This window comes from Hypanus sabinus, chromosome 13 (genome assembly GCF_030144855.1).
Source record: "Hypanus sabinus isolate sHypSab1 chromosome 13, sHypSab1.hap1, whole genome shotgun sequence".
NCBI lineage: Eukaryota > Metazoa > Chordata > Chondrichthyes > Myliobatiformes > Dasyatidae > Hypanus > Hypanus sabinus.
The window spans coordinates 44,956,904-44,969,399 of record NC_082718.1 but is presented as its reverse complement, the minus strand read 5'-3'; the positions used below and the strand labels follow the sequence as shown (position 1 = coordinate 44,969,399).

The window sequence follows — 12,496 nt, the reverse complement described above, 5'->3', positions numbered from 1 at the left end:
GTTTATTCATAGAAATGTGTAGGACACTATTTTTTTTTATCTTGAATTGTCATCAATCACATCTGTGAAATATTAAATCCAAAAGAATAATACAAAGAATGCCTAAAAGCCATTTGAATTTTCAGACAATGGCAATATTTTTTAAAAACTTTTACTTAAGGATGATCATACTTTTATTTTCTCCAGCTTTTTTTAAAGCTATTCATGAAATTCTATTCAATCTGTCTTTCTGCTTCTGATTAAATGATAAAAGTTCACTATATTTCAGGACTCTATGTAGCCCCTCACATCTGGTTCACCCAGTTGTCTTAATTTAAAGATTTGTTTTGTGTTCCTGAAAATTATAATTTCTTTGACTAATAAATGTGAATATTTTATTATTTTCCATTTATCTCTCTCTCTGTCCTTCTCTCTCTCTCTAGATATATATATATATATAGATATAGATATATATATATCCTTACCATGTTCTTGACAAGCCTCGTGTTTAATTAGAATTTTATTGACTTTTGAATCATCTCCAAAATGCATTTTTATACATTGCTTTTTGTCTGTCTATGTGTGGCTAATGGCAAAGCTATGGCAGATGACCTGTAGAACAGTGTACTAATGGAGAGAGGGAAACAGAGTCAAAATCACAGATAGATTACTGGCAGAAATAGCCATTTCTGACACAGATACAGAGAAAGAACAAGTTATCTAAAGTTGGAGAGTTTGATATTGAGTATTTGGCAGGCTGCAGAATGTCAGTGAAACATCTAAGTGGGATGGCAGAATCAAGTAATTCGAAACTGGATGCTCAGGGTTGCTCGTGCAGATGTTTCAAAAGACAGTCACTCAATCTGCATTCATTTGGTTGGCTGAATGTGTACTCATATTGAACAATTTCTCCTTCAAGTCCACTTCCTTTCTCCAAATTAGAGATGCAGCTATGTGCACTTGGATGGACCCAGTTACACCAGTCCACTGCAACACACAGAACACTCTTTGATTGCTTCTTACTCAGGTGCAGTCCCTCAACTCTTTCTCCAGAATATCAATGACTGCTTTAGCATTGCTTTCTGAATTTAACCAGAATTTGACTATTTCATTGATTTTGTTCTAATTTCCTTCTTGCTTTCACTTTCACATGGTACATCTCTAATTCTTCTCTTTCTGAATCTTCATCTCTATCCCAAGGGACAAACAACCCATAAACGTCAATTACCAAACCCACAGACTCCTATGACTATTTTGACTGTACATTTTTCTACCCTGCCTTCCTTTTTCACTGTTTTTCTTGTCTCCATTGCATTGGCTCTGAAGATGAGACCTTCTGCATGTGAAATGTCTTCCTTTTTCCTGAACTGTGGCTCTTCCCCTCTAGCAAACTGAACAGAACCCTTGACTTGCAACTTCCACCTCATTCTTCTGGCTAGAGCACAAACAGAGTTTTCCTAGTCCTCACATTGCATCCCACCTGCCTCGACATCCATCACAAGCTCTGCTGGCTCCAACAAGAATCTACCAGCAGTCTCTTCCCCTCTTACAGAGTTTTGAAAGATTTGTCCTCTTTGAAGTAAATGTTGTATATGAGGTTGGTTTTCAAAAATATTATTTCATGCATTACAACCATAATCAATGTAGACTCAACATCCTTTATGGGGCTGCATCAATTTTATCAATGTAACTTTGCACAATGTAAGCAGCATATTGTGTGATAAAAATTATTTTGCATTTCTGCAAACATACAACTTTTTGGTGGTTCTGTTATTCTGTAGCAGAACCTGTTACAATAATAGAGAATACATAAGAGTATGTAAATGACTTCTTCTGACCATTTACCTAGGCCATTTGATTGTGAGTGAATTTTAGGTTGTAGCTATATTTTCACATCTTGGGTTTATGTGAAATGGGTGAAAACCCCAAAGGAAAAAGTCAATGTATAAGCTAGACTTTTGCAAAATATTTCGCTCATATTGGGTAAGCTTTGAGACATTATTATACTGAAATGACATCTGCTGAATCCATAGGGCAATCCACTTATCTATAAACCTTATTAACTATAATTCCAGTGCACTGGGACCTGGACTGAAGACTGTACTATCAAAAGATGTGACAATGGAACAACTGTAACTGTTAAACGATGTGGAAATGAAAAGCCTAAATGTGGAAACAATTTAACACCCATTGAAGTAATAAATGAATGTGGCTGCCCAGGCTGGGAATGTGGATGTTAGTATCACTTTCTTATTCTAATTACTTATATACTGTACAGTGGATAATTGAAACATTAACATTCTTTGTTTTGTTTACCTTCTCACAAGAACATGCAAACCATATTGTGCTTACTTATTTTAGGTGAATGCAAGGTGTATGGTGACCCTCATTATATAACCTTCAATCAGCTATCTTATGATTTTTACAAGGATTGCACCTATATTCTTATGGAAGAACAGCAACCAAAACACAACTTGCGTGTTCTAGTAGACAATTACTTCTGCTTTCCTTATGTACCTTTTTCCTGTCCAAAAGGATTAATCATTTTTTACAATAAAGTTCATCTCACCATTTCAACCCATGATGGCAATGTGGTAAGTACTATCATTTTTATGGTATTGCTGCCCAAGACCACATTACTTCAATTCAACTGGCCATTGCAAATACACTAATATTTGTTATAAATGGGTATGAGAGGGCAATGAACTTATTTAAATAAATTCCTTTAGGAGCAATGGATATTTATTTTATCGATTTACCTATAATGAATAAACGCCTCATGATTAACCAAATCTAAAGTAATTCACAGTGGGCACCATGGTAGCATAATGGTTAGCGCGATGACTCGGGCCATCAGACTTCTTGGTACGTCCTCCCTGTAGCATGCGTGGGTTTTCTCACACAATCTAAAGATCTACCAGGTAGGTTAATTGGTCATTCTAAATTGACCTTGATTATGTTATGGTTAAATTGGGGTTGTTGGGGGTTGCTGGGTAATGGGGCTTAAAGGGCCAGAAAAGGCTTATTCTGCACTGTCTCCTTAAATAAAAAAAATAAGCTACCAACCATTATTACTCTTCTGCTCTATAGTTCTGATGGCTTAGGTGAAAATCTGTTTTATAATCTTGCAGTTAACGATTGGTGGAATTAAAACAGGAATTCCCTACAGAAGTGATGGAATAATGATAAATGAAATGTCTAATGGCGGTGTAAAGATTTACTTCACTGCTATTCAAACAACAATTATTGCTCGGCGGTTTCATTTTAAGATAAGTGTTCCAGGACAACACTTCTTTGAAAATACCCAAGGACAGTGTGGTATGTTGGTTTAAATTTCATATATTTGTTGTTTCCTCCCTTACCCTTACCATTTTGTTTGTAGTCTTAAATTACTCATGTTCTAATGTCCACTACATCGTTTCTTTTTATTTCTTAGGCACCTGTACAGATGTTCCTGATGATGACTGCACGAGACCAAATGGGACAAAGGAGGCTACTGACTGCTGTCCCATCACAGCATTAGATTGGAAATATGATGACCCCAACAAGCCACAGTGTAAAACAGCTCGTACAGATGAAAGTTGCATTAAACCCACAGCCACACCAACACCCTGCAGTCCCCCTGAGACCTTTTGTGAGACCATTTCAAAAAAGTATGTAAAATAAAATTCGAGTGTGTTTGTGTGCATGTGTGTGTGTGAGTGTGTGTGTGAATGTGTGTGCGTGAGTGTGTGTGTGTGAGTGTGTATAGGGCAATGCATGTTAGGAAGGCCATAATAAACCCTTGGGATGATAACCCATACATCTCCATGCAGCAATTTTGAATCAGAATTAGATTTATTATTACTGACATATGCTATGAAATTTGTTGTTTTGTAGCAGCAGTGCAGAGCAAAATGCTGGGATGTTATGTTGAAGTTTTCTGGAGGACTTGAGTTATGAAGAAAGATTAAATAAGTTAGGACTTTACTCCATAGAACATAGAAGACTCAGAAGAGATGTGATAGAGGTATTCAAAATTATGAGGGTTATAGATAGGGTAAATGTAAGCTGAGGTAAATACTGAGCTTTGGTGGGACTGCAATGAGAGGTTTTGGGTTAAGGGTGAAAGGGAAATAGTTTAAGTAGAACATCAGGGGAAATGTCTTCACTCACAGGGCTGTGAGAGTGTGGAACGAGCTGCCAGAACTAGCGGTGCATGCAAGCTTGATTTCAACTTTTAATTGAAGTTTGGATAGGTACGTAGGTGTTGGGGTACGGAGGGCTATGGTCCCAGTGCAGGTTAATGGAAGTAGGCGGTTAATGGTTCGGCATGGTCTAGCTGGGTCTTTGGGCCTGTTTCTGTGCTGTATTTCTCTATGACTTTATGACATAAGGAATTAAAATTAAAGTTCAAAGTAATTGTCAAAGTAAATACACATCACCATATTCAACCCTGAGAGCTGAATTTCTAGACAATTATTTACTAGTGTTTGTAACTTAGTTCTGACCATCCTTTTTAATCTCCACTCTTCGAGGAAAAAACAAACCTGGGTAATTAAAAGAGAATTTATTATCTTAAACTAAATAAAATGGTTAAGATATTTGTTGGGATATAGACTTAAATTGGTACATAGGTTCATATTTTGAAGAGATGTATCACCTGTATTATGTTTCAACATGATTATATGTTTCAAGTATTTTGGGGCTTTTTATTTTCAAATATTTTGTGGTTTCAATTGTTGTTTGTTGCGTTTGAATTTTCATGATGCTTTTGAATGAAACATTTAGAATAGATAACCTTGACAACTGGCTGCACTGGGGACACACTTGCCTGGCCATAAGAGATATTCTGTTCCATTATGAGAATAAGAACTCCAAAAACACAGTATTTTTCTTAGCTTCCTCACCAAATCTCATGTTGTCAAGGAAAGATATGTTCTTTGTTAGGGCTCAATGAGAGAAGTTGACACGTTTATGGAACTCATGATCACCAAGAAGTAATGCCAGTGTTTGTTCAATGGTCAGTGCAAGATATGTGGCTATTTACTTCAAATTCCTCACTATTCAGCAAAATATAGAAATAATTTTTCACTTTGGGATTGTTTTGGTCACGAATAAGGCAGCATAGTAGTATAGTTGTTAGCGCACCGCCTATGGTACAGGCAACATGAGCTCAATTCCTGCCGCTGCCTGTAAGGGATTTGTATATTCTTCCTGGGACCATGTGGGTTTCCTCTGGGTGCTCCAGCTCCCCACAGGCTAAAGACATGCCAGTTAGTAGCTGGGCATTGTAAATTGTCCCATGACTAGGCTTGGATTAAATGAGGGGATTGCTGGGTGGTGGGGATTGGAGAGCAGGAAGGGCCTATTCTGCACTGTATCTCAATAAATTAATTAACTAAATAAGTTGAAAAAATATACAGTAATTCTATTTCTCAGTGGAGTTCAGTTACAAAGCCCTATTTTTGCTTTACATTGATGATCTATACAATTGATGAAATATATAGTTTAAAATATAAAATTACATTATGCCAGAAGTATATTATGGAAAATATAATGCTTTTCTTTGAGCAGTTTGTGTTTTCCTCTACAGCATATTTAAAGATTGCACAGAGGACCAGCTTAAGCCTTATTATCACGGTTGTGTAACAGACTATTGTCTAACAAAAAATGCAAGTGTTGTCTGCGCCACCATAGAATCTGCTGCTGAAAGTTGTAACACAAACACATGTGTTGACTGGAGATCCAGTTTAGATATTTGTAGTAAGTACTATGAATCTAAAATCTCTATGATGCAGTTTGTATGATTATTTTAATTTTATTTGTTAATTTTGATTTAGAATCAGGTTTATTATCTCTGACATATGTTGTAAAATTTGTTGCTTTGTGGCAGCAGTACAGTCCAAGGCATGAATTTGCTATAAATTGAAATTAAAAATAAAATAATAAATAGTGCAAAAGAGGAGTAGTGACGTAGTGTCCATGGGTTCCAGGACCATTCAGAATTATAATGGTGGAGGGAAAGAAGCTGGCACTAAAATGTTCAGCATGAGCCATCAGGCTCTTGTACCTCCTCCCTGACGGTGGGAATGAGAAGATGGTATGTTCAGGATGGTGAGTTTCTTTAACGATGGATGCCGCCTTCTTGAGGTGCCACTTTTTGAAGGTATCCTTGATAATGGACAGACGTGCCCCGGATGTTGCTGGCTGAGTCTCCAGCCTTCTGCATCCTCTTTCGATCAATTTAAGTGCATAGGTAGTACAGTTGGTTGGCAGGCAGATTAGGGAAAGGAGCAGACAGTTGGCTTAGGTATCCATCCTAGGGTATTTTAATTCCATGGTTCCATCTGTGTTAATTAATGATCTGCCCAATAGAGATAAAAGTGGCAACTGGCCAATAGCTGAGTAAACTTGAGGTGGCCAGAGAACATAAATTGGGAAAAAAAGTTATGATGTTCCCTTTGTGAATAAGTTCATAATTTAATGGAAATTGTAAAGGAAGTTATTAGTTCAGAATCTTCAGCCATGTTTATTAAGATCAATCTAACAGTTCTCTCTAACATACCCTTCCATTTTTCAATCATCCATGTGCCTAACTAAGAGTTTCTTATATGCCCCTTATGTACTGTATCTGCCTCTACAAGCACCCCTGGAAAGGTGTTGCTCGCACTCACCACATTCTTCTGTAAAAAACATACCTTTGACATCCCCCAATACTTCCTCTCATTCATTCTAAAATAATACCCTCTTGTATTAGTCATTTCTGCCCTGAGGAAAAAATCTCTGGCTATCCACTTGATCTATGCCTCTTATCATCTTGTATACCTCTATCGAGTCACCACTCATCTTCCTTCACTCCAGAGAGGAGCGTCCTACCTCGCTCAACCTATCCTTATAAGACATGCTTCCTAATCCAGGCGGCATCCCGGTAAATCTTCTCTGCACTCTCTTTAAAGCTTCCAACTAGAACTGAACTCAAAATTCCAAGTGTGATCTAACCAGGGTTTTATAGAGCTTCAACGTTAACTCATGGCTCTTCATCTCAATCTCCTGAGTAATAAATGCCAACATACCATATTCCTTCTTAACAACCCTATCAACTTGTGTGGTCACCTTAAGGAGTCTAGGGACATTGACCCCAAGATCCCTTTGTTCCTCCACACTTCTGAGAATCCTGTTGTTAACCCTATATTTTGCCTTCAAATTTCAAAGTGATCACTTCACACTTTTGCAAATGTGAGAAAATCTGCAGACACCAGAAATCCAAAGCAACACAGACAAGATGCTGGAGGAACTCAGCAGGTTAGGCAACATCTGCGGAAAAGAGTAAACAGTCAATGTTTTGGGTCAAGACCTTTCATCATTAGTCTTGCTGAAGGGTTTCAGCCTGAAACATCGACTGTTTATTCTTTTCCATAGATGTTGCCTGGCTTGCTGAGTTCCTCCAACATGTTGTGTGTGTCACTTCACATTTTTCTGGGCTGAACTCTTTCTGCTGCTTCTCAGACAAGCTCTACATCCTATTAATGCCCCATTATAATCTACCATAAGCTTCCACACTATCCACAGCTCCACCAAACTTTCGGTCGTCTGCAAACTTACTAACCCACCTTTACTTCCTCATTCAAATCATTTATAAAAATAATAAAGAACAGATCCCTGTAGAACTGTACTGGAAACCAGGGTCCAGACAGTGTACACTCTACCTGCACCACACTTTGTCTTCTATGACCAAGCCAATTCTATATCCTGATAACCAAGTTTCCCTGGATCCTCTGCCCGCTGTCTTTCTGAATGAGCTTACCATGGGAAACCTTATCAAATGTCTTACTAAAATACATATACACCACATTCACAGCTCTACCTCCATCAGTGTGCTTTGTCACAGTCTCAAGAAATTCAATCAGGCCCGTGAGGCTTGACCTGCTCCTTAACAAGCAAGCTGGCTTTCCGTAATCAAACTATGCTTCACCAAATACTCATAAACCCTGTTTCTAAGTATCTTCTCACATAATTTGTCCTCCTCTGAAATAGGGTTCACGTGTCTACAATTCCAGAATTATTTGTACTCTGATAGGGTATTTTGCTGAGATGAATAATTCAGAGGGAAACAAAACAGTTTGATGTTAAACACAAGAGATTCTGCAAATGCTGGAAATCCAAAGCAACACACAAAGTACTGGAGGAATTCAGCATGTCAGGCAGCACCAATGGAAATGAATAAACAGTCAATGTTTCAGGCCAAGACCCATCATCAGTACTGGAATGGAAGGTGCAAGATGCCAGAATAAAAATGAAGCCGAGGGGAAGCAGAGCAAGCTAGAAGGTGATAGGTGAAGTCAAGTGGGTGGGAAATGTAAAAGGCTGGAGAAGGCTGGACCATGGAAGAAAGGAAAGGAGGGGAGGTGATACGCAGGGAAGAGGTAAGAGGCCAGAGTGGGAAATAGAAGAAGGGGAAAGCGGGAGAGGAAAAGAAAAAAAAAATTATCAGAAGACGAAATCAATGTTCATTCCATCTGGTTGGAAACTACCCAGATGGAATATGAGGTGTTGCTCCTCCACCCTGAGAGTGGCCTCATCGTGGCAGAAGAGAAGGTCATGGACCAACATGTCTGAACAGGCAATAAAATGGTTGGCTGCCTTGAAATTCTGCTTTAAGTGGATGGAGTGGAGGTGCATGACAGAGCAGTCTCCCAATTTACATCCGGTCTCACCAATGTAGAGGAGGCCAAATCGGGGGGGGATTGGATACAATAGGCAACCTCATCAGATTTATAAGTGAAGAAATGTTCACTTTAAACACAAGAGATTCTGCAGATACTGGAAATTTTGAGCACACAAAGCCCAGAATAAAGGTGCGGCCTCCTGTACGTCGGTAAGTCTATTGCAGATTTGGGAACTGCTTTGTTGAGCATTTTGCTGTGCCCACCAGAAAAGGCAGGATCTCCGAGTGTCTATCCATTTCAGTTCAACTTCATGTTCTCATACTGATACACCAATGTTTGTCTCCTTTACTGCCATGATGAGGCCAAATTCAGAGTGGAGAAGCAATACATCATATTCTGTCTGAGCGGCCTCCAACCTGATGGCATGAACATTGGTTTCTCTAACTTCTGGTAATTTCTTCCCTTACCTACCCATCACCCTTCTTTGGTTCCTCTCCTCTTTTCCTTTCTTGCATATTCCGCTTCATCTTCAGCCCTTTACCTCTTCCACCTATCCACTTCTAGCTTCTTACTTCATCCCGAACCCCACCCTCCTTCCCTCTCATCTGTCAACAGTGAGCTTGTACTTCTTCCCTCCCAGCACCTTATTCTGGCGTCTGCCCCCTTCCTTTCTAATCCTAATGCAGGACCTTGACCTGAAACGTCAACTGTTTATTCTGTCCCATAGATGCTGCCTAACTTCCTGAGTGCTTCCAGCAATTTCTGCATTTTGCTCATTTTAAAGCCTCTTAAAGAGCTATTATAAATTCCAAACATCATTCAACTTAATCAGTTTGTCAGAGGAAGTCAAGGGAACAGAAACTAATGGGCTGCATTGTACCCAGGGTTACCCATAGCTAAGTTTACACTCATTATGAATAACAAGGTTGTGTTTGCCTATTCCAGCCCTGCAGTTTCTCTAAAGACATCTTTATTACATAGGTACCATGAAGTGGAAAAGTCCACAACTTGTGACTGGACTTGAAAGCATTGGCATTTGAGGCCCCATCGTTCCTCCATGGACTGCTGATTGTCAGTGATAGTGAGAAACTGTTGAAGTACATTTACATAATTAATTAAATGATAATTTTTCAAAATACAATATTGATAACTGATGTCATTATGCTAGCTATACAAGCAAGAGTAGCATCGAGTGACCATCCAAATCTAACTGACTTGTTTCATTTAGAATGACTTCTCTACATTAAAAAGATACAACATAGAACATTACAGCATGGTACAGGCCCTTTGGCCTATGATCTGCCAACCTTTTGACCTACTCTTATGATCAACCTAATCCTTTCCTCCTGGACAGGCTTCCATTTTTCTATCATCCATGTGTTTACCTAAGGTGTTGCAATCAAATTTTATAGAGGAGCTGTCCTCCTCAAAGTGCAGACATTTTCTATTTTTATGTGGCTTTCTGACCACGATCTTTCCAGCCAATTAGAAAATATTTTCATTCTGTCCACATCGCAATGTCTTGGGTTTTGTTTTATTGGAATAGGAAAAGAGATTATGGTCTCTTTTAATAATGCCAGACCATAATATACTCATGGATAGCATCATGGCCAGTAACTAAGAAAAAGGAGATGGAGACTTAAGAAGACTTATCTTCTGCAATCTTGACTGTTACCAGTAGTTAATCCATTCCCTTTCGCCATCAGATTTCTGAATGGAATGACCAAGCAATATGAATAAGTTTAATTTCAAGATTTTGAATTCCAGTGTAGGAGTGTGTATTCGTACTTGTAACAAAATATTGGCATTTTTACACTCAATTCTTTAAAATTGAGCCATTATCTATTTATTTATGATGGTTGCTCAGATTAATATTGTACATTTTAAAACATTTTTTATAATTTTTTTTCAGAAATGGAATGCAAGGAAAATTTTGTTTACAAGGCTTGTGTCCAGAAATCTGATGATTATTGTGAGAATAGGTAAGTATGGGATATTTTTGTTTTATTGTTTAATTGGATTGCAGTTACTGTTTTACATTGTCCTCTGGAATAAATAAATAATTTTCGAACATACTCTTCTCTGCAGAAGTTTGTTACAGCATGCAATTTAGCTGCCAAATGAGCAAATAGGTCACCTGCCATATGGCTTGGTATAGCAATATAATCTTTCACCCTTAACAAGCAAAAACTGGAGGCCACAAATTAAGGAAATCCTGAGGAAATTCAAGTCCAACAAATAGTTAATTTGCCAAAAATAAAATTTAAAGCTATTTTAAATCCACTTACTTCTGGTGCTAAATTCTTTAATCATGCAAACTCATAAAACAACACAGTGGTGTTTGTCACTTGACTGGACAATATGATTAACGTTCCTGATACTGAACCACTTGGTCCTATGTCAGTGATTACAGCAGAAATTCACAGTATATTTAAATTAATTTGCATCAATGATTGAAATCGTACTTTGCACAGAGGAAGATGGTTGTTGTTGTTACAAATCAGTCATCTCAACTGGAGGACATGATGTAGGAATTCATCCGGATAAATTCTAGCCTAGACATGTTCAGCTGCTTCATCAATTACCTTACTTACACCATAAGTTCATTACTGCTTTGCAATAATGGGACAAAAGTAATCCTTCCATGTGTCATTGTAATGATAAGTCTGATCCAGCTTAAGCAATCTGCTGACAGATGTCGAGTTTGGGTTTTGACAGGACCTCTGAATTCTAAACATCATTTCAAAATTCTTAAAGTTGCAAGTGATTGCCGTTAACATTGCGACAGCAGTCAATTAATTATGGCATCATGGAGCAAGGCACTGACTTGGTAAATTTTTGTAGTTGACCCATGCCCCAACATCCCAAAAATATTCCACCTTTGAGAAGGCATAATTAGGAAGTTTGTTAGAATGCTCTCAACTTTCCTGAATAACTGCAACTATAAAAGCTTCTTAGTGTATGAGTGTCACTACATCCGCATGACTGTTGTTTGAGCAATTTATAAAGTGCACTGAAGTAACTGATCTAAGCAAATCAACAACATTTCTAAAACTGACAACTTCTGTGCCAAAGACGAGCAACAGGTATATGGGATCACCATGTTTTCCTCCAAGTCACATACTATCTTCTCTTGGAAATGGATCACCACTAATGATTATAATTCTGGAACTCCACATAACCACACTTTGGCAGTACTCTACCCGCAGCATTGCAGTAGTTAAAGAAGGTGGTCCCTACCATCTTCTCAAAGGTAGTTGCTGCAGATCACATGAGTAGAGGATGCCTGACTTCCATTACCTTGTTAAAGGATCAATAACAGCAAGAAGTAGTCTAGCAGACAACATATTAATGGAAGTGTGCAGGCAGTCATTCAGGTCCAAGTGTATACCACTGAAAAACTCCAGAATAATCTGCAGACTTGGAGAAAATTAGTCTTTATTATTTATATAATTGTCCTTGAAAGGAATACACATTGGAATCTATGGTGAAAAGGGATTAGGTAAAACTTCTGGCTAACACTGGTGGACGGGGATATATGGGGTTTCTAGCTACTTCATCCGGAGGGACACTGCAAGAATATTTTGTATTATTCCTCTGAACCTGCAGTAGCATTGGTGTGAGAATGTAGCCAATCTTCTGGCAAACTGCTGGGATAAAGTTCTAGAAATACTTTGTGAAAATTAACAACTTCTTCTGAATATAAACACTTTGCATCCTGTTTTTTAGTGCAATAATAAGCGGAGAAGATCTACTTTCTTATGAAGAAGGCTGTTACTGCCCAACCGGAATGATGAGATCTGAAGACAAGACGAAATGTGTTTCATCATGTAAGCTCAAGTTAATAACAGATAATTTTGATTATTGTA

The 12,496-nt window shown here is 38.2% G+C and overlaps 1 protein-coding gene and 1 long non-coding RNA gene across 10 annotated transcripts in view; one reads left to right on the top strand and one right to left on the bottom strand.

Moving 5' to 3' along the window:
- Positions 1-12,496, bottom strand: part of LOC132403819 (uncharacterized) — a 118,153-nt gene that overhangs the window by 96,875 nt on the left and 8,782 nt on the right. The window lies entirely within an intron of this gene.
- The window catches only part of LOC132403818 (mucin-2-like), an 81,087-nt gene that overhangs the window by 62,080 nt on the left and 6,511 nt on the right, over positions 1-12,496 (top strand). Inside the window, exons 28-34 of the mRNA XM_059987536.1 lie at positions 2,055-2,214; positions 2,341-2,573; positions 3,111-3,297; positions 3,416-3,632; positions 5,555-5,724; positions 10,540-10,609; positions 12,357-12,457. Coding sequence (XP_059843519.1) covers positions 2,055-2,214; positions 2,341-2,573; positions 3,111-3,297; positions 3,416-3,632; positions 5,555-5,724; positions 10,540-10,609; positions 12,357-12,457 — 1,138 coding nt within the window. The remainder of the gene's footprint in view (positions 1-2,054; positions 2,215-2,340; positions 2,574-3,110; positions 3,298-3,415; positions 3,633-5,554; positions 5,725-10,539; positions 10,610-12,356; positions 12,458-12,496) is intronic.